The sequence below is a fragment of the Symphalangus syndactylus genome, chromosome 13, assembly GCF_028878055.3.
Source record: "Symphalangus syndactylus isolate Jambi chromosome 13, NHGRI_mSymSyn1-v2.1_pri, whole genome shotgun sequence".
In the NCBI taxonomy this organism is placed as follows: Eukaryota; Metazoa; Chordata; class Mammalia; order Primates; family Hylobatidae; genus Symphalangus; species Symphalangus syndactylus.
Window position 1 is genome coordinate 97,083,596 of NC_072435.2, and position 23,184 is coordinate 97,106,779.

At 39.9% G+C, this 23,184-nt stretch overlaps 1 protein-coding gene across 12 annotated transcripts in view; it reads left to right on the forward strand.

Annotated features, from left to right (window-relative positions):
- The first annotated feature begins 1,131 nt into the window (after positions 1–1,131).
- MYBPC1 (myosin binding protein C1) overlaps positions 1,132–23,184 on the forward strand; it is a 97,946-nt gene continuing 75,893 nt past the window's right edge. For 3 of the 12 annotated variants that reach the window (XM_063614307.1, XM_063614311.1, XM_063614314.1), the window contains exons 1-2: positions 1,171–1,290; positions 20,697–20,732. In XM_063614307.1, the coding sequence (XP_063470377.1) occupies positions 1,266–1,290; positions 20,697–20,732 (61 nt within the window). In that variant the 5' untranslated portion in view covers positions 1,171–1,265. Of the gene's footprint in view, positions 1,291–20,696; positions 20,733–23,184 lie in introns of all 12 variants that reach the window. The other 9 variants (XM_063614309.1, XM_063614316.1, XM_063614315.1 and 6 more) reach the window with 6 other exon arrangements.

The following is a 23,184-nucleotide window of genomic DNA, read 5'->3' on the forward strand; positions in this document are numbered from 1 at the left end:
AGAAACCCTGTATGCGCTGGCAGTCACTCCCAATTCCATCTCCCTTAGGCCGCTGGCAAACACTGATACACTTTCCCACCATCTGGATTTGTCTATCCTGGACATTTCATATAAGTGGAATTGTACAATGTGTGTTCTATTATTTATTAATATTATTAATTTGAGATGGAGTTTCGCTCTTGTTGCCCAGGCTGGAGGGCAATGGCTCAATCTTGGCTCACCACAACCTCCGCCTCCAGGGTTCAAGTGATTCTCCTGTCTCAGCCTCCAGAGTAGCTGGGATTACAGGCGTGCACCACCATGCCCTGCTAATTTTGTATTTTTAGTAGAGACGGGGTTTCTTCATGTTGTTCAGGCTGGTCTCGAACTCCTGACCTCAGGTGATCCACCCGCCTCAGCCTCCCAAAATACTGGGATTACAGGCATGAGACCGGCAGTGATCTATTATTTTATAGTCTACGTTTGTATGTCTGACTGACTTCTTTCACTTAGTGTAATGTTCTCAAGCTTCAACCATGTTGTAGCATGTGTCATTGCCTCTTCCTTTTATATGTCCTATAATTTTGAAAAATGATGTTTTTGGAAAAAAATGTAAACGCAGAGTATCCCCTAATAGAAATCTTTGCTATTCTTAGAGGAGAACACGATACAAGTTATTTAACCTAGAGATTTGGCTTGAAAATTAATATTGACATATCAATGAGGAATAAGAAAAAATATAAATGCAATAATTAAGGACTGATGAAAATGAAAAGCTAATTTGAGCATAAAAATGATCATCTGAATACAAAGACTTTTCTGCCTGATCTTAGTGAAAATTAAGGTATAGGTTGGATTGGCATATTATGATTTTTAATTTGATTTTTTTATCATCCAGCAAACTTTTTGCACTCCTGAGTCAGCACATGCATCTGTCAGAGAGAGAAGAGCAAGACGGAGCACGAGGCTGCAGCTGAATTTAGAAAGTTAGAGGTGTTCTCATCAGCCACATGAGATGGGCAGGAGATTCCTTCCAGTAGGCGAGAGAGCAGAGTGCAGACAACAGATGTGAGAAAGGTCCCCATAGCTGTCAATTTCCTGCATCCTTGTGCTGAAGAAAGGGAGGTGCCATCATGATTGATGTTCAGAGGCAGTATAAAAGCACTGGGTTTCTCCCCAACTGCTTGTCGCACCGACCTGCACCATCTCTCGCCTGCCTGTGGGGTTTCTGTCAACTAGTCGTGGAGGGGAGGAAACTCTTTAAAGAATAACATCTTATTGTGGCCATGCCAGAACCCACTAAGAAAGAGGGTAAGACTTATCTAGAAATCTTTTTGTTGTACTCCTTAATAAAATATTTATTTTGATATTTATCTTCAAACAAATAACAAATTTCTTAACTAGATGAGAAAATAAAATCACTATGATTTAAGGAAACGATCTTTTAGATTAAACAGACCAGAGGAAAAATACAGCGAGAGTATACTGAACTGAAAAATTTCTGATAATGATAGTTTCTAAAGGGATATTGGCTAAAATTATCAAATGATAATTCTATCATTCAATTGTAAAGAATCCTGAAAGTGTAATTTAAGGATGTTAATTGCTGATGGTAAACAGATTACATTTTCAAGCATATTTTCTTAGATTTAATCACAAATTTTTTGCCATGTATTTGCAATTTGCAGAGAGTAGGAGACTTAAAATATTTTCTCAGATGGTTAATACATTGGATCAAGATTTCAAAAAAGAATTTGTGACATTATTTCCAGATTTGCTACATTTTTTTAATGGAAACATATTTAAAATATACAGACGAAGGGTTTTTTTTTGTTCTTATCAGTGCCTTTGGAGGTTCATTATTAAATTCTTGCACCGGAAGAAAACCAAACACCTGGTAAAAAAGGATGTCCCTGAATATCATGAATAGATTGTTCTTTCATGAGTTTTATTGTAGAGAGTTTCATAATATGTAGTAGCCTTTAAGAATAGTTAAGCTGAAAGTATAAAAATATTCTTCCTTAGAAGAAATGTTTTCTCTAACAAAGTTTCTTCTTTCTATAAAAAAATTAGTATATTAAAACTACCAATTGGTAACAGAAGTAAATTGGAATTAGTAATTATGAAAATAAATAATAAGCACAAATGAATAGTATGCATGCATTGAATTTAATTTTTAATGAAAGTATCTTTTAAAAATATTATTTCATTTGTATTCATCTTCATTAATGCTTACTGAATCTTTATTTTTCCCTTCTGCAAATAAAAGAAAAAGAAAGATTAGCAGGAAACATAAAAATAGTCATAGTTTTCAGTTTTTAATTCTTAAAAATGTTTTATCTATTATTTTAAGGAATCTTGAAAAAGATGTTACACGTTGAACTCAAAGTTGAAATACTAACCAAATTATCAAAAGTCTTTTAAACATATTTTCTTTATATAATTAAGTAACCAGTGTTGACAGGCTGTGGTGATCAGTTTACAGGTTGGCCTTACTTAGTGGCAGAGGGCATTGATGGATGAAGTCTTTCACCCAAAATAACCACACCAAATGCATGCATTAATATGGGAACTTAATCCTGACTGTCAGGCAGGGAGTCCAACCCCTGCTAAAGTATCTTATTTGTAATGCAAATGATTTACGTGTGTATTAAGTGTCCTTTTTAACTGCTCTGTCACTTTAACCTCTCTGAAGTGTACCCAGATGAAATACATTCTACCATGTATCCAAACTGGAAACACAATATTGTTTTAATTGTTCTGAATTTAGTGAATGATTTTGCATTTTTTTAAAAGCCTAATTGAAAATGAGAAGAAAGCTGAAAAATCAATAAATAAGGTGACAGGCTGTAAGAGCCAATAAAGCTAATTAAATTATTCTGATCACAAAGGCAATGAAGTTTACTTTTCATTTGACAACTCAGTCTGATTCACTCTGCTTTTATGGGGAATGAAATTGTAGAGCTGCAAAGAGGAAAATATATCTTTAACTTCAGCCCCCAGCCCCCCAATATATATATTTTTCTTTCTGAATAAAACAGCACGGATACTAAAGACTCCATCATCTTCTTTTGCTATAAAAGCACGTTGCTATTCTGTGTAGGAGTTCCTCCACCCAGGACAGTAATTTTATACCCAGAAATTCTTTGGTTAGTGTAAATTTGGATGATGGGGAGTGGGGCAAGAAGAGTTACTGATATATTTAAAATCCATTGAGGAAGTACAGAGATTTTTTTGGTTCCCTTACCAGCAGAACTGATTCTTAAAGGAACTGTACCTTGAAGAGCTTTCCTTAGTGAAATAATTGCATTTTAATATTGTTTACATTAGAAGAGTAAGGAGTATGGCAATTCATGAACTATTCTGGTCCTTTCTTCTTCTCCTAACTGTGATTTCATTTTCACTGGGGTTAGTTTGATTGCATATAAGCATCCCTCTGAAAAATAAAACACGGCCTAGAGCCAGTTCTTCAGAATCATTTCAAAACATCTGCAGAAATCCTCCCAAAGAGCAGGCTCCTCCAGCCCATATGGGTCTTCTGAACTCTTTCCCACAGCTCGTAAAGCCGTGCCCAGGAAGGCCATGACCACTTGCTGTGAATCTTGATAGGACGCATGGGCTGGTTTGACCCTCCTAGGATCCGGGAGGATCTGGCAACTCCTCAAAAGAGGCTGAGTTTTCAGCACCTGGAGGTACAAAAAATGTCTCACTCAACTACTTTCCAGCCTACCGTGGCCTAATTCTGGGAGTTTTCTTCTTAGATCTTGGGAGAGCTGGTTCTTCTAAGGAGAAGGAGGAAGGACAGATGTAACTTTGGATCTCCAGGAGGAAGTCTAATGGAAGTAATTAGTCAACAGTCCTTGTTTAGACTCTTGGAATATGCTGGATGGCTCAGTGAGCCCTTTTGGAGAAAGCAAGCATTATTCTTAAGGAGTAACCACTTCCCATTGTTCTACTTTCTACCGTCGTCAATTGTATATTATGTATTCTTTGGAGAACTATGTTATTTGTACTGTCGGTTCCAGATAAAACTTACCTTACAGCACTTTGGATTCTTACAGAACCTAAGGCCTAGTACAATTAAGTTATTCCGATCAAATTGGGAGGATGTTGTAGGCAGTTTCAGATTTGTGGGGATCTCCCAGGATGCCTTTGATACATTCATTTATATATCAATTATTAATTGAGTACAAGTAAGTGCCCTGTAGTTAATTGCCCCCGGTTCCTACTGTGTAAAGAAATCACCTTTCTTTTTTTTTTGTTGTTAAAACAGTATCTCACTCTGTGGCCCAGGCTGGAGTGCAGTGCCACGATCTCCACTCACTGCAGCCTTTGCCTCCCAGGTTCAAGTGATTCTTGTGCCTCAACATCTCAAGTAGCTGGGATTACAGGCGCCCACCAACACGCCCAGCTAATTTTTGTATTTTTAGCAGAGACAGGGTTTCGCCATGTTGGCCAGGCTGGTCTCGAACAGCTGACCTCAGGTGGTCCACCTGCCTCGGCCTCCCAAAGTGCTGGGATTACAGGCATGAGCCACTGTGCCCGGCCAAGAAATCACCTTTCACTGGAAATTTCTCTTTTCCAGTCAAAAAGAAATTTTATCAACCCAAAACTAGACAATTGCGATAGCCTTTCTTCTGTGGCAGAATCTTTGTTCATTAAAGAATAGTATGAATGGCTATTAAACCCGTAAAAATGATTTCCTCAGAATTTTACCCCTTGAATATGTAATGATTAAAACCATAAAGCCTGATTCTTTAACATCCTGGGACAACTGTTAACTGGATTCTTTTTTTTTATTATTATTATTTTATTTTTTTGAGAAAAGGTCTCATTCTGTCACCCAGGCTGGAATGCAGTGGTGCAATCATGGCACACTGCAAACTCTGCCTCCCAGGCTTAAGCAATCCTCCCACCTCAGCCTCCCCAGTAGCTAGGACCACAGATGCATGCCATCATGCCCAGCTAATAGCTAATTTTTTTATTTTTAGTAGAGATGGGGGCCTCACAATGTTGCCCAGGCTGGTCTCGAACTCCTGGGCTCAAGAGATCCACTTGTCTCTGTCTTCTAAAGTGCTGAGCCTACAGGTGTGAGCCACCGTGTCTGGCCTATTAACTGTCAGATACTATAAAACCCAGAAAAATTCTCTTCTAAAACACTGAGTTGAGGCCTTATTGAATTTCACTTTTTGTTTCTGATTCATCAGACCTTATTATATTTAATGTACTTAACTTGTCCGAAAAGGCAAAAGTTCCCCTTTGGTGCTTGTGTGTCATTCAAAAAATCTCAAGAGAGTCACTGTAGTTTTCTCATTTTCCGTGTAAGATCCCTTCTTGAAAACTCAAACGTATGACCAAACACAGGTTCCTTTAAGACCATATAATTTTAAGGTGCCATTCTGATAACTTCAGGAAGCAAAGGCATGGCTTTGTTACTACAGATTATTTTGCTGTGTCAACATACAGTATTCATCTTATCCATCTTGGTCTACATTTCAATAGGAATAGATGGGACCATGGTAATAGAGAACAGTTTTGTTGTTGTTGTTGTTGTTGTTGTTTGGGTCCATAAGGGATTTTCCATTTCTGTATGTTTTTTTTCATGGTCTCTAGAGATTTCATCACATTTTAAAGTTCTGCCGAGCCCAAAAGCTACCTGAACGTACAGCAGCATTCATCACCTCTTGCCTATTTCTAAGCATTTCTCAGGGCTTAGTCATCCATCAGAAAAGGAGCTCCCTTGATGGGAAACCTCCTTCTCATATTTCTTCTTTGACCTTCAGTTTCTACCTGCAAGACAGTGAATGGCCTATTTCAAACACCGAAATCAATTTGTCTGTGGAAAGTCATCTAATATATAAATATTACCCTTACCTCAAATTGGGGAAAAGTTAATAATTTATGCAGAAAACGAAGAGAAAGGAATAGGGGAGGAGGAAAGATAGTTTATTAAGGGCAATTGTTTCCCTTTTGGCTTTGAATGGTTCATCCAGGCCAAGTTGAAGATTTGGACGGAAAATAAAGAAGTTGTATGAATGAACGCCATCATATTTTTTCCTCCTGAGAAAAACCGCCATGCTGTGCTGGAGATTCATGGCATATATTTGAGCTCTGTGTTGTAAGAAGGAATACTCTAGGGCAAATGCGTGCTAGAGGGGCTTAATACTTGGCAGAATCATTCTTTTTCAGTAGCCTGCTTTTATGACTGCTCCGACTGCACCTGTTAGGAAGATAAATAAAGGACCGGCCAATTCTTTCCTCTGAAGTGCCCTAAATATATTGCTTTAAAAAGACTTTGGAAAAACAAGTTGTATCCTTACTTCTCACCCAGTAAATCTAAAGAAATTCCCTCTTGTTCCCAGGCCTTTCAAACAGTGAAGTCAGGAGTAAGGGAGATTGTGGAATGGTCAAAAGTGGAAGTTAGGCTCACTAGCTGGTCTAAGGAATCCAGGAGGGTGGAAAACATGAAGAACTTACAATCCTTTGTGCTCTCAATGACTCGCTTTATTTTGGCCGTGAGACACGGCCTTGAAACTTTTTTTTTTTTAGGCTCTGTATACACACACAATTCATAGAGTTTCCTTATTAACAGCAATTTCAAAATATCCCCGAATCAAACATGGGTGTTGAAGTCAACTACCCAGACTGAAGTTGCTTTTAAAAAATGCTTGGACACAAAAACAAATAAATAAGTGGTCTCTTTAAAAACTTGAATAAATACAAAATAACATTTTTGCAATACTTTTGTAAACAAATACATTCTTCTTTTCAATTTTATACGGTTGTGAGAGGAGATTGCTGTGTAATTATTGCTATTGTTTTTACAGTCCGAGGAAGCATTTTTGTTACTTTTATTTAAAATTATTGCAATTGTTTTATTTAAAAATTATTTTTAGGCTGTTTATGGACACAGAGAAGAATTTTGATTATAATTAATAATGACTATTTTTATCTTCACTGCTCCTTAATTAGTCTATGAAAACTATATTAAGAGACACAAAATACTCTTGGCTGCCAATATCTTCTGTGGTAAATCTAAACTCCATCTCTAGACATACTTAAGTGTGTTAGATGATAAAGAACAGGATTAAAGTTCTAGCAATCAAACATAAGTATGGAAATTTTAATTTCATGTGTGTACCTGAGAGCGTGTGGCCACATCTTCTTTGTTATTATTCCATGTTAGTTCTTAATGGAAACAGATGTCTTTCCTGGAATCCTTGGTTTGTTCAGAGTACTGCATCCTGGGGAAACTGAATAAATACACAGACAGGTAGTAGCTGAATTAGTGTTCTGAGTTAGGTTAATCATGAAGTAGCTACTGTTTATTCATGAGGGGTTTCCTAAAATTTGAGAGCATACCAATTAAGGAAAGTCAAACTGTGAAAAAGAAGAAAGACTTTGTCACTTAATTTTCTACATGTATGCAAATTATCTCATAACCAGATGAGAAGAGGGCTTCTGTCCTTGCAGCTTTTTACAAAGACAGCCCCCCAAAGTCAAAGTGATCATACTGTCTTGTCGTAATTCTGCTCTGTGTGGATAGGCTCAGTTTTAATTTACAAACAGTACATTTGTTTTAGACAGCCCAAAGATAGACCACAGGCCAAATTTCAAGATGTTCCCATTCATGGGACAGAGTATTTACAGGCTTTAACGCACATTTCCAGAGTGAACTTTTAGGTCCCATCAGATTGGGGCGTGAATTGATTGATTTGGCAGAGGCGAAGACCAGGATCATTCAATCTCACGCTTATTTCTCTTTCTAAAATGAGTTCACAAAACGCTAACTGTAATCTGACTTTCATTATGCCTTTCAAGTCTAAATCCACTTTGATAAGACTTGACCTTTTCTACTCCTTTAGGAATGCTTTTTAGGCCAGTTTGGCACATCAGGGCAGCGTCTAAAATTACATTTAATAATATGTCAGATGTTAGATCTTATGATTTTGTTCTATTCTCTTTTTGATGTGTATTTAGCTATTTTGGTAAATATTCTTCCTCTCTAAAATTGTCCAAATCTTTCCTAAATGCTCTTTATAAATTGCTTTGCTTACATCCGGTAATATCGTTTGCCTTCTAAAAAATTTAATAAACAGAATGCTCTACTTATAACTCAAAATGTGTTCATTTTAATTCTGTATTTTGTCATGTTTAGAGTTAGATGTCTTTAGATTGTTATGCACGTAGTATGTATCTTGGCTTTTTCTTTATGCATCTTAAATAATACACATTATTAAACATGATGACGTAAAAAATTATACTATTTGTAGAACATTCTAGACAGCTAAAATTCCAGCTGCACCATGAACTGAGTTATTTACACTTTGTATGCCTCTGTTTCCTCACCTGTATGTGAATAAAACAGTATCAACTCACTGGGTCTCAGTAAGAATTAACTGAAATACACCAGGCAAAGTGCTTATTTTATCTTATTTTTTATTTGAGATGGAGTCTTGCTCTGTTACCCAGGCCAGAGTGCAGTGGCATGATCTCAGCTCACTGCAACCTTCGCCTCCCTGGTTCAAGCAATCCTCCTACCTCAGCCTCCTGAGTAGCTGGGGTTACAGGCATGCGCCACCACGCCCAGCTAATTTTTGTAGTTTTCTGGTAGAGATAGGGTTTCAACATATCGGCCAGGCTGGTCTCGAACTCCTGACCTCAAGTGATCCGCCTGCCTCGGCCTCCCAAAGTGCTGGGATTCCAGGCATGAGCCACCATGCCCAGACAGGTAAAGTGCTTAGAACAGGGCCTAACATATGGAAAGATTTCAAGCATTTCCCTCCTAAAGCAGTAAACTCAGAAATCTTGTCTGGCATAAGGTATTAAATGTCTCATATTTCACATAAACTTTGATGGCATTTCCCTCGACGTAAGGGATGTAACAACCACTGCTCACCTCCTCACTAGTGTAATATTTATAATACATGCCAAGAAAGCTGCTATGATAGTCATAACCATCATTGCCACCACTGTATTTCCTTCTTTTACTTGTAGTGATACATCTTTGTTTTCACCCATAGAAGCTCAGATCATATAAAAGGTCTATTCTCCATGACCTCTGTTATGTTCTTACTGAAATGAGCCATGTCCAATTTGGGGGTCTCTAGTCAGCATAAGGTGATAATGGTTGGGTTGTTTCTTCACTGTTCCATTGCGGGGGCATGGCGTTTCCCACTTAGATGAAAGAGTTACCCTGTACAGTTGAACAATAACTATATCTGTCTCCAAGGATTATAAGTCTTGGGTTTGTGGGACTTTACAATTTCTCTCCCTGGCTGGGTGCGGTGGCTCATGCCTATAATCCCAGCACTTTGGGAGGCCAAGCCAGGAGGATCACCTGAGGTCGGGAGTTCGAGACCAGCCTGACCAACATGAAGAAACCCCATCTCTACTAAAAATACAAAATTAGCTGGGCATGGTGGCGCATGCCTGTAATCCCAGCTACTCAGGAGGCTGAAGCAGGAGAATCGCTTGAACCCGGGAGACGGAGGTTGTGGTGAGCCAAGATGGCACCACTGCACTCCAGCCTGGGCAACAAGAGCGAAATTCCGTCTCAAAAAAAAAAAAAGATTTCTCTCCCTATCAGGGGTGTTTTTTGGTGGATAGGGTCTTCCTCAGTCTGCGCTTTCCTGAGATGACCACATAAAGAACTCTCCATGACCACATATGGATGTTGTGGGTGATTGATTGAGTGTCACTGTGTTTATTGCAGTGGAATTTTATATTTATGACCCCACCTGGTGTCAGGACTCTTCTTCCTCTATTTTTAAAAAGTCACCCCATGTGAGGTCCAGCAACAGCTTAGAGCAAGGCCTTTAAGAAATTTATCCTATAACCCTATAGCCACATAAGTGATACAAGTTCAAGTACAGTGGCTCATGCCTGTAATCCCAGCATTTTGGGAGGCCAAGGCCAGAGAATTGCTTGAGCCCAGGAGTTTGAGACCAGCCTGAGCAACATGGTGAAACAACATGAAAAAATACAAAAATTATCTGGATGTGGTGGTGTACAACTGTAGTCCCAGCTACCTGGGAGGCTGAAGCAGGAGATTCACTTGAGCCCAGGAGGTCAAGGCTGCAATGAGCCATGATCATGCCACTGCACTCCTGCCTGGGTGACAGAGCGAGACTCTGTCTCAAAATAATAACAATAATAACTGATGCAAGATCCCCAGAAAAGACACAGTAAAGGAGGAAATTGTTAACAATTCAAATTGCTTTTGCAATAATTTCCTGTTGACCTATGCTAAAATTTTAAGCTCCTTCAATTTAAGTAAATCTTCCCTTGCAAAACACACCCTCATATATGCCACTCCAACCCCATTTGATTCTTTAAAACATGGTAAGAGTAGTAAGGAAGGCAAGTCCTCAGATCTTAGCAATTTTCCCCCAGCCCCATGTTAACAATGAGAAGCTATTTGTTGCTATGTAATAAGGACCATATTTTAATCCTCTTCCTGTGTGAAATGACATCCTGAGTTGAAACTTGCATAATTAGAAGGACAAAAGATATGAATTGACTAGGGGAGGAAAAAAATCCCTGTAGATTCAGGGAAATTCCAAAAGTTGAATAATGAGTCATTGAAAATTTACATGATCGATGTATAATTAAACTTCATCTATTCAGAACATTAGAGTACAGTACAGTCTTTGGCAACATTTGACCATAGTAAATAAATGTGGATTAAATTGATTGAATCATTCTGAATAGCTGGATTCTCTGCACAGCTAAGGGTTAATTTTGTTATATAACCTCAGAGCCTTATTTTTTCCACCAGTTTGAATTAAAACATTCTTAAATGTAATATATTACTCCTTGCTTTAAAAAATAAAGTACAGTGGATATAATTTGTCTTAAATTATAGATATCAGTTATTAGTAGCATGTGACACCCTGAGGGCCCAAATTATTTGCTCTTTTGAAAAATGAGCTCGTATTGATTTGCGTTTTGAATTTCTGTCCAATTTTTCTTAGCTTTCCTACTTTATCCCTCCTAGAAGTGAGCTGTCTTCTTTAGTACTCTTGTCAGTCAGCATATGAAACTGTTCCCCTCACTCCCCTTTGTCCTTCATTATAGATGCCACTCCAGGTAATTAATCTGGCTGAGTAGAGTTTAGCACCACCTAAGGCACAACATTTAAGAAGGCACTCACTTTCTGGGTTACCAAAATGCAGGGTCAGCCCCTTAAGTGACCTCCTTAAATTTTGCTCCTCAGGCACCCTGCTTACCTTTCCCAAGTCCCAGGCCCTGGGTTTACTGAGGAGCTAGGGCCTTCTTCCATGAGGAAAACACAGAAACTCTTAGTGCATGGAACGTAGGAGCTTGAGATAAATGCAGGGGCCCTTCAGAGGCCCTTTTATTTGGGTGGTCAGAAGCCGTTAGGTAAGTTGCTAGATAGCTGAATTCTGCATAGGGGAGGTGTTACTAGACACCATTGCCCTTTTGTCTCTATTATGGTGCACTTAGGAAAATGAGTTATTGCTCTCAAAATCAATGTAACGTTTTTATTTTGACTGATTCATTCATTTTATCAAAGCTGCAGATGTATAGGATGTATATGACCTGAGTTTATTTTAAAAATAACATGCGCAAAATCTTTTTCCAAAGAGATTTGCAATAAATTCAAAACCAGTGGTTCAAACCTTTTGGTCTCAGATCCATTTGCACCCTTAACAATTATTGAATAAACTAAAGATCATTTGTTTATGTGCATAACTAGTGTATTATACACACTAATTTTAATTTGGAGTACAGTAAATATTGTATTAGTGTGTCATATATTTACTGTATTAAAAATTAAAATTGGCTGGGTGTGGTGGCTCATGCCTGTAATCTCAGCACTCAGGGAGGCCAAGACAGGTGGATCACCTGAGGTCAGGAATTTGAGACCAGCCTGGCCAACATGGTGAAACCCTGTCTCTACTAAAAATACAAAAAATTAGCTGTGCATGGTGGTGGATCCCTGTAACTCCAGCTACTCAGGAAGCTGAAGCAGGAGAATCTCTTGAACCTGGGAGGCAGAGGTTGTAGTGAGCCGAGATCACACCATTGCACTCCAGCCTGGGCAACAAGAGCAAAACTCTGTCTCAAAATAAATAAATAAAAGTAAAATTGATAATGTTTAAAATACAAGAATACAGCCAGGCGTGGTGACTTATGTCTGTAATCCAAGCACTTTGGAAGGCTGAGGCGGGCAGATCGCTTGAGCCCAGGAGTTCGAGACCAGCCTGAGAAACATGGCGAAACCTTGTCTCTACTAAAAATACAAAAATTAGTCAGGCATGGTACATGCCTGTAGATCCAGCTACTCAGGAGGCTGAGCTGGGAAGATCATCTGAGCCTGGGGAGATCGAGGCTGCAGTGAGCTGAGATCATGCCACTGAACTCCAGCCTGGGTGACAGAATGAGACCTTTCTTCTCAAAAAAGAAACACACACACACACACACACACAAGAATACACAAACAATTCTATTAGCTGTCAGAACATTGATATCATTACACATTATGTATCCTCTGGAAAACTTCAGTGTCTATTTGTTAGAGAATATGAGTGAAAAAGGCAACTAATGTCTTAGCATTACTACTAGGAAAATCATTTTGACCTGGTAAACTCCCTACCTAGGCAGCTCCTGAAGACCCCAGACCGTACTTTGAGAACCACTAATATAAATCAATTTAGTATTATTTTTTGTATAGAGACAGGGTCTCACTGCATTACCCGGCCTGGTCTTGAACTCCTGAGCTCAAGCGAGCCACCCACCCCAGTCTCCCAAGGTGATGGGACTATATGCTTGAGCCACCATGCCCAGCCTACTTCTTTAAAGAGTATGTAATTCTCTTAAATTCCAAAGTATAGAATATCCAGACCCATAATGCCTATAATGAATAGAGAGGGGAACAAAATAAGCAAGTAACTGTGAAAATGTTGAATTAAACGTTGATTTATGTCCAAATTCTTCATCTCTGATACATAAGCAATTTGGCCAATAAAAATACACTGTCATTTATATTTGCTGATTTTGGGGGGTACACTGTTTTTTGTTTGTTTGTTTTGTTTTGTTTGAGTCTGTCACTCAGGCTGGAGTGCAGTGGTGCAATCTTGGCTCACCGCAACCTTCGTCTATCCAGCTCAAGCAATCTTCCCACCTCAGCCTCCAAAGTAGCTGGGACCACAGGCACGCATCACCATGCCCGACTAATTTCTTGTATTTTTGGTAGAGATGTGGTTTTGCCATGTTGCACAGGCTAGTCGTGAACTCCTGAGCTCAAGCAATTCAATCTGCCCCCCAAAGTGCTGAGATCATAGGCGACAGCCACTGCGCCCAGCCATGGGGTACACTTACGATTAACAGAATCAAACATCTCTAAGCATTATGAATGTCCCCATGAAAACAATATTTTATGCTATGGGAGCTTCCATTGTGCTCGTGTCTGGGCATATGAAATCCAGGTTGGAGTATGCATATTGGTTCAGATTCCACCATCAAGGGGGAGACACCTGATAGTGTTTATTATATATTTAATCTAAAAAGAAAGATAATTTGCTATACCACCAAAAATGACAGTACAAGAGTTGGCCAGGCAGACCTTTCCTTATTCATCACGATGTTTACAAAACATGAAGCCTTCACATGTTCTATTTCAAAGCTAGAATTTTACTTTGAGAATAAGAAATAATAATTAGGAATAGCATACATTTTTCTCCTATTCCTCAAATTTCTAAAGAATATTTTTATTTTTAAAAAATTTTCCCCAATAAAGTGACGGAAAGCCACAAAAACAGACTAGAATCATAACATTTAATGATAATTGTTATTGTGTGTTCTTCTGTCTTTTTTATGCCTATATAATATACTCATGTGATATAATTATGCTCTCCATGCTATAAAAAAGCTAAATTAAATTGTACATAAGAGCCCATAAGATAGTTTAAGTAGGTCAAATAATGTAATATTTGAGACAGCCCACGGGAAGAAGAGAACTGGGTGTTTTGTTGTGTTTTGTTTTGTTTTGTTTTATGTGTATAGACGCAGGCATATAAAAAGAGACAGGTTAATTAATTTTAAGACGTAAGATTTCTTTTTTCCCCTTTAAGTTACTGGCCATGAAACTCTTGATCATTGAAAATAGAAATGGACTCCACTGGAGAGGGCCAAACCATTTATGGAGTTACTGGGTCCCTAGTGTTTCCACAGTAGCACAAAGGCCACATATGGGGCTATTTCATAGCTGCCACCAGTGCCCGTCAATTAGAATGCCTTGGCACAGGCTGTGCAGGCATGCCATTGGTGGCATACCTGTGCTTTTTACAGTAGGTGACCATAGGAAAAATCCACCATAAATAGATCTACCCCTTTGAAAGCATTTCAGTGCTGCAGAGGGAGAGAAAGTCTGTATCTGTTAATTAGAAAGGATCAAAGAACAGCCGCCCTTGCCCAGGAAAGAGGGGGCTAGCTTTAGTTGTTGGTTCACAAACTAGTTCATTTTTAGGTTGTCCCTTAAAATATCTCCTTGGGCTTATTTTTTTCAAAAAGTATCCTTGTTTTTCCTTTTTATTCAAAAAGTTTTAAAACACGCTTCTTTAGTCCTGTTAGCATGCTTTCTAAAAGAGGTATTGTGTGGGAGGACAAAGAAAGGAGAACAAAAACCGACTGTATTTACCTAGCAGGAATGTTTCACAGAACTTTGCCCTTTGGCTTTTGAATAAGCAGAAGTACAGCAGGACCTCACCTCAATAAATATCAGTTTGCTTGTCTATGATTTAGAGAGCTTACCAAAGGTGGGTGCCTCCCGACCATTGCAACACAGCTAACCTTGCTGACAACAGTTGGTGTGATTGACTGAGTGTTATTTGCTAAGAAACTGGTGGGACAGGTTCCTCGACACAAGTTGCTTTGCTGTTTTTGGGAGCCCCGATTTTAAAAGCGGGGGATTCCTTAGAAAGGCGAGGGGTGTAATATTCCTGAGAGCCAAAACTCTAGCCCTAATTGCTCTCCTGCCCTTGTTAAGAAATGGAAGACATGTGTTGACAGTAAGAAGAAATGTAAATGATGGAGCTTGGGTGAATGCCCCTGGAGCCTTGGCCAGCGGGAGGGGAACCAATGAAAGACATAGTGTTCCTTGTGGGTAACACAGACGAAGAAAGCTGCCCACAGAATGCCAGGGGATGGTTATGGATTTCTTGGCAGCAAGGAGAAGGGGCTTTTATGCAGGGAGGAACAGCCTGCCAGTCAACTATATTTATGGAGCACCTGCTGTGTGGAATCTGAAAAGAAGGAGAAGGGCCTTGTCCTCAAGAAGCTTGTGATCAAAGGGAGAAGAAAAGTCCCCATCTACTGTAAAGCCTTTAGGGTTCCCACTCACATTTGAAAAGGGAGTGGAACGGGTGATATTTAGGGGGTGTGCTGAGCCTTGTTACTCAAAGTGTGGGTTGTGGACCAGCAGCATCACCTGGGAACCTTTTAGAAATGCAGAATCTTTTTATTTTTAAAATTAAAAAAAAATTTTTTTCTGGAGATGGGGTCTTGCTCCGTCACCCCAGCTGGAATATAGTGGTACAGTCTTGGCTCACTGCAGCCTCCACCTCCTGGCTTAAGTGATCCTCCCACCTCAGCATCCCAAGTCGCTGGGACTTGGGAAGCACCAGCTAATGTGAAATGTTTTTTTGTGAAGACAGGATTTCATTATGTTGCCCAGGTAGGTCTCAAACACCTGGGCTCAAGCAATCCTCCCACATTGACCTCCCAAGCCACTGAGCAGCCTTGAAATGCAGAATCGTGAACCCTACTGCTGCAGACTCCAAGAGTCAGAATCTGCAGTTTGATCAGATCCCTAAGTGATTAATATGCATACTGCAGTTTGAGAAGTTCTAGAGGATTTCTGGAAGTAGTGAGTCTTGAATGTTTTAAGAGTGCAGAGTGACTTGGTTCAGTGACTCAATTGATACTAAAAGGCAATTCATTTACCTGTGAATTTCTTAAACACAGATATCTTATCGCATTGTAACCACTTTTATAACCTCTTTGACCTTGTTAAATTCATCATGGGAGTTCAATGAATTTGGGTTGCAAGGGTGCTCCTGCCTATGGTCCCTATTCAGTGAGGTACTGTGGAAATTGCTGTTAATGAATGAATGTTACAGAGGCAGCCAATGAATTTTAGAAACATGTAAATTATTTTTAGAGAAGTGGGCAAAGCTGGCCATGACAGGACCTGTTAGAGACAAACATATGAATTAGAGTGAGAGAGATGCATGAGCAGTTCCTTCAAGGTAAATGGGGACATCTTGGGGGCTCTGAGACTTACCTGCAACACTTCATTTTCCATTTAAGTCATGTGCTGCTTGGCCTTTACCACTCCTTGGTTTCCCAGTTTCCAGGTTTAAGACAACTGGAATTCTCTGTTTCAAATGCTCTGAAAAGGACTAAGGTCCTATTTTCTCTAATCATTTCTGTCTCACCATGATTGATTGATTGAATCATTGATTGATCTGCTTATCTGCAGTGTGCAAACTATAATGCATAAAAATTGCATCGAGCTCAACTACTATTCCCACTTTACAGTAGGGGTATGTGGGACTCACCTCTTCTGTCCAGCCCCCAGATGCTTCCTCAGTCCCCACCCCAAATGCAAACATGTTTTAACACATGCGGCTCACAGACCTAGAAATAAGACATATCCTTAGCAGGCAGCATGTGGAGGAAGACATAAGTGTCTTTTTCATAGATGTGTCCAAGTAAAAATGATGATCATAATGATAAAAGCCACGAAAAGTTAAAGCCTATGTGACATTTGCCATGTTCTCTACCCCGTTAATGCATTCATTCCTTCCAATGACCCCGGAGTTAGGCTGTGCTATTATTTCTATCTCATACTTGAGGAAATCGATGTGCACCCCACTCCTACAAATAGGGAGGGCAACATCCATATGAGGCTATGTGGTCTTGAGAATAAGACCAACCGATTCAGTGGGGAAAATGGTGTAATTGCTCTGAGAAGTCCATCAGCCCTCTTCTGCCTTGGTCAACATAAGTAGCAGGGAAAGGAAGTGCAGGCCCGGGCTGCAGAGCCCAGGCTCTGAGTCAAGCAAGCCTGGATTACAGCCTGGTTCCACCTTTCCTGGGCTGTGGGATCTCAAAGAGCCTCAGTTCCCACTTGCAAAATGGAGATAATCAAAGTACTGATTTCACAGAGTTGTAAGGATTATAAGGATTAATATGCACTAGGTCCTACATGCAGTGGGTTCTAATAAGGGGTTGCAATGTATTTACTCTTTCACTGGCTATAAAGTAAAGAGGTTTCTGTAATTTTGAGAAGAAAAAGTTCTGGATCTGCCTATTTATAGGCCGGTATACATTTTCCTATTTCTACTCCCTGCAACCATCCCAAAACAGTCTTAGCATTAATATCCTATAATGTTTCTGCCATTCTCTCTGATAAGAGTTGGCTATTCATGACCAATATTTTGTGGATTCAGTGGAAGTTGAATTAAGCCCTTTAAATTATCATTTTGATTTTTGATCTGTTACATAGCCCATGGTGGCTACAGACAAAATGGAAATGGAGAATGTACGTTTACGGAACATTTACAGATTTAGTGCCCAAGATGATTCTCTTTTATGTGTTTGATTAGAATTCACTGTTGGCCTTAGTTGGATTTTAAGCAACTATGGTTACCGTTAAAAAATGGGAATTGGTCACATAGATGCTAAACAAGCATGATCAATTTAATAGATGTCCAACCACCAAAAGAAGACCTCCTTAATTCTTTTGTATCAATTCTCTATGCATTTAATGTGTTTTCAGCAATAAAATGAGATACCAGGGAGATAAGAAAGGAAGGAAAGATCCCTGGCTTTGTTTACAGAAACATAAATATACAGAGACTATTAGAAAATAATTAAGTCATAGTGAAAAGAGAATGTGTTATGACGTGGTCCAGAATGCAAAAGAGTAAGGAAGAAGAACAGAATAGAATAGAATAATCAGCTCTAGCCAGGCTCAGTGGCTCACGCCTGTAATCCCAACATTTTGGGAGGCCGAGGAGGGCGGATCACGAGGTCAAGAAATTGACACCATCCTGGCCAACATGGTGAAACCCTGTCTCTACTAAAAATACAAAAATTAGCTGGGCATGGTTGCACACACCTATAGTCTCAGCTACTTGGGAGGCTGAGGCAGGAGAATTGCTTGAACCCAGGAGGTGAAGGTTGCAGTGAGCCAAGTTCACGCCACTGCACTCCAGCCTGGTGACAGAGCGAGACTCTATCTCAAAAAAAAAAAGAAAAAAAAAAAAAAAGAATAATCAGCTCTGAGAGCCTTGAGAAAAATGTTGGCAATATGGATAAAGATTGCCAAATGATAGTAATGGTAACAGTTCGTTCTGTCAATTATAAAGCTCTTTCTACATGGCAGGAACTACCCTATGCATCTTACATAGAATTGGCACCCTAACAGGTTATTTATCTTGTTATTCTTACTTCACAGATGAAGAACCCAAGGCTGTTGGAAATTAAGGAATTGCCCAGGATTGCACAATGAACAGGGCAGAGTCAGGATTCAGACCTAAGTCTGACTCCATCACATGTTCAGAAAAAGCAGGAGGTCTGCTGGGAAGAACAGTGGCAGAAAGGTCAGAAGGTGAACAGAAATGGCTTTAGAACAGAGAGGCCATTGGAACGTAGTAAGAGAAGGGAGAGAAAGAAGTGCCCATGAACAATGGCTTTGAATGCGAACCTGGGGAGTGTAGACCTAACCAAATAGTAATAGAAACACTTTCAAGTAGAAAAATGGGATGAAACACAGTTGTAGGATAAATAACTTCTGCAGCTGTGGAGAAAGGAGACTGGAGGGATGAGAAACTTGTCTGTAGACAGAGCCAGGAAGAAGTCCTTGGGCATGGCATGGCAATGGCCCAGTCTGAAAGATAGCGTGACAAAGAAATTGGCATCTCACTCTCAGTATTCTGATATCCGTGTGCTGCAACAACTTATTCAAAGCCAAGAGGACAATATTAGATTTCCATTTCTGCACTCAGATCTCTGAAAATAAAATGCTTTGACTGACAGTTTCGTGTTTTGGTTGACGATAACCCTGGTGATTCTTTCCATGATGTAGTGAAGAAACAAAAACATTTCTGACAATGCCATCCAAGGGACATTTGTGTTTTCACTGTATCTGCAAATTACATCACATCCTGCCACGTTTTCTTCTGTCCATCTATAAGGTTATGTTTTTTCGTCTTTTGGTTATATATATCTTCCCTCACTAGTAAATAGCAATAAACTTATTTATGGCCATCTGAATAAAAGTTTTTAAAAAACAATAAATTGGAGTTTATACTAGCCACAAAATGAGTGATGGAAAAAGACATTATTGCATCCTGGCAGGCCTGCATTACTCTTTTCTTGATTTCTGTTATGGTGCAATCCATTCATTTTTCTATGCTCATTCCAGCCTTCCTAGACTAGAACAGGGCACTTGGCCTACACACAGTGGTGACTGTTCCGCCAAACTGCTTGTTATGGGCATCGTCCGCCCTGCTCAACAAGAGTCACTTGTGGAAAAAAATGTGGAAAATCCCATATGCTGACAAAGGCTCCCAGGATTCCACAATGTGCCTATAATACAAAAACTTTGCTATCTTTATATTTTATTTAGTAATCAAGTAGAAGATAATTTTAGCAGCGATCACCTTCATTAACTGCCTCTTCTTGTCCTGGAGATGAAGCAGCTGCTTCATGAGTGAGTGATACTCACATGTCACTAATTCCCAATTCTGGGCATCCACAGGGATTTGGCGGGGGAAATGCTATGCTCTTTGTTCATGGGGATGCCTTTAGCTACTTGGGAATAGTATATTCTTTAACAGAAGTTTCTTCGTCAGACTTCATAGCCAGACTGCTCTGTAATAACCAGACATCCAAAGCCAGGTAAACCAAAACCTCAAAACCAGAGCTTGGAAAATTTTGGATAGGCGTAGGTGGGAATCTACTCCAAGCACGTATGCTTCCAGAAATGATTCTGAGAGGGCTTAATTCTGTTTCCCAGTGAATTGCACCTTCCTTGTAAAACAACAACAACAAAGCACTGCAAAGTCAGAGGACTTTCATGTCATCTGTGTTCAGAAAGTGTCTCTCATGCAGGCAGAACAATGTTGGTGATGCAGTGGTGCTCTTGCTTTCTGGGAAAAAGGGGTCTCATTTCTGCACCGACCTTACCTTAGCCTCTACGGGATATGCTCACCATATGCTTGCTACCCGTTGTGTTTCACTTCATCCTAACAGCAGTCCTGCCCATGTAAGATGTGGCCATTTTTCTAGAGGCAGGAAAGCAGGCTCAGCACAAGTAAATGCCTGGCCCGCCTCTGGAGGGGATAACTAAGTGGCAAGGACACTCGGATCCCCATTCTACCTTTATCTTTCCATCACTACACCATGCCACTTCCTGGAAATCTATATACCACACATAAATGGCAGCATGTATGTCTTAGGCCTCTTGACGCAGTAGGGTGTGTGTGTGTGTGTGTGTGCGTGTGTGTGTGTGTGTGTGTGAGAGAGAGAGAGAAGAGAGAATGTGTTTTCCTCCTCCATCCCTCTTGTGAGTACACACAGGCGAGATGGCTGCCTGCAGCAGAAGCTGCCTGGGGCTGTAGAAAGCAGTTCTTCTCTGTGATAAATGAGCCTGACATTTCCATGACTCTTTCCATTTCTAGAAAATGAAGTGCCAGCCCCAGCCCCTCCCCCGGAAGGTGAGTAAAAACACTGCCTCACACACGTTTGGGCTGCAAATACAGAACGTCCATCCCAGCATGATTTGGCCTCCACGGGTGCTGTGAGCTGTGAGCTTTAACCTAACTCCTACTGAGAAGTTGAATGGTGACCATTGTGATAAGTTGAGAATAATAAAAATAATACATGGTGTTTATATAATCCTCTTGTGTTAATCTAATTTGGATGGCACTTCATATATATTAGGGGGGACAATTCTTATGAAACCTTTCAAATTATGTAAAAGTTATTATGTCCGCATTTTACAGTGTGGAGGCTGAGCCTCCATCCAAGGGGCTGAAGAATTTGAGAGGCTTTTTCCTATATAGTGAAGGTCAAACAAACCCACATCTTCTTTATGAGAGTGGGGAGTGGATCTATCTCTACCCTGGAAGATCAGCTGTCCCTTCTCAACTTGACGTATGTCACTATTGAGCACCTCCAGAAACTCCCTAGGGGCTTTTCAGAAAGGTTTGGTGGCCTCTGAGGTTCAACATGAGGACCAACTTCTTGAGTTCTTATTACCATATTGTCCACCAGCTAGCAACAGAAAACGAGTACAGAGATCCAGTGAGACCCTTGGCAGGTAGGGCAGTCCCCTATGACACACATAATATGTGAAGCTTGTTTTTCTGTCCACATACAACTAAAGAAGAAAAGAAAATTGAAAGATTGAAAGATTGAAAACTCAACGTGGCTTAAACTCCCAACATGGCTCTTCAGAGTCATTTATCAGTCAAATAGCCCCAAGATGGAAGCAACCAAAATCATGTGCATTTCCCTATAAAGACTTCAAAGTGGCCTTTCTCATCCCTCTTCCTCCTTGAAAAGGATGAGAAACTGGCATCCCATTCAGTAATTATTCCCCAGGTATTTACCCTGTGCACAACTCTAACCTAACCCTTCAGAGGGATTCAGCCATACCTACCATATACGTATTGATAGCTAGGTGCAAGCATATTGTACCAGATGTAGTGGGGAACTCTACATAGAAAACATCTCCCTGTATTCAGTTTGTTTGCAGCCAAGTAGAAAATAGAATACAGCCTGGGAAACAATTAAATAAAATGCGATCAAAACATTAAAACATTAGGCAATATTATAAGAACGCCCCGCCACCCCCCCACCCCACACCAAGCAGTATGTGATTACTCGTGGATTGCTTAAACTGGCGATGTGTTATGAAGCCAGCAGGTGACTGTAGACCTGGTCCAGCTTAGGTGAAAACAGGAGTTGGAGAAGGTCTCAGTTTCTAATCATCTTTTCACACAAAAACTTATGAGGCAATTATAAAGCTCTTCCTCTTCCTCCCTGGAGATCGTTTTTCTTTTTTCTTTGTTTTCTTTTTTCTTTCCTCTTTTCTTTCTCTTTCTTGAGACAGGGTCTTGCTCTCTTATCCAAGCTGGAGGGCAGTGGCACCATCACAGCTCACTGCAGCCTCAAACTCTTGGGCGCAAGCAGAGATTGTTTTTCAGGAGGGCAGTTTGAGAAATCTAGCTGCTCACAAGAGGCCCTTTGTCCATCTAAGGATACTAGATTCACACACTCAAGCCCTAAACAGTATAGAGAAGTATTACTATGCGTCAAAATGAACGAAATTGGCTTGGTGCCATATGAGTTCAAACAGGGGCAAGCTCAGATTTATTTTCTTTAGATTTGATCTTGAAACTAGTGTAGATGTGTGACATTCTTCTTAGGATCTTCCTCTTCCTTGGTATGCTTTCTCCTTGCCCATAACAAATGTACTTGGACCAACATTGAGTACACTGAGAACCTACTGGCCATTATAAGCAAACCTTTCCCTTCTGTTTTTCAGATTAGTTACTGCCACTGAGCCACTATCGTTTCCTTTGTATGCCATATTTCATATTCATTGCACAGTATTGACTTCCTCTTGCTCAAACGTCTCCTCCCAAATTCTGCTAAAATTGTCCTTCTTAGTTAACTGAGATTTGAATCTCCATTCATCAGTCCGAAAAAAGAGAATGCATTCTTGAAACAATTCTTTTCTTACCGATACCATAAGTCAGATACCATTTGCAGGTCTAAACTAACATGATTCCAAACACAGAGAAATGCAAACTAGATGGTCTCAACTGATAGAATCTGATGTTACTGCTCTTGTTTTGCATTTATTGCCACTAAACCCAATCCAGAAGATTCACATGGACACTGAAACATTTTCTTTGAAACAACATACACTGCACACAATTACATATTTTGTACTTTACTATAAAATCTAGAAGTCCAAACTCTTGGAATCATTACATGGGGCAAACTGACTTTTCTTTAAAAAGTCAGTCCCTGTTGAGGTCTAAAATAAAGTGGCTCACATTTTTTTTGCCTAATTCCACTCCAGCATGTTATATAACATGATCCAAGTATAGTTGAGTGCATTTTAACAAAATCTGTATTGAGTGTTCTTATGTGTAC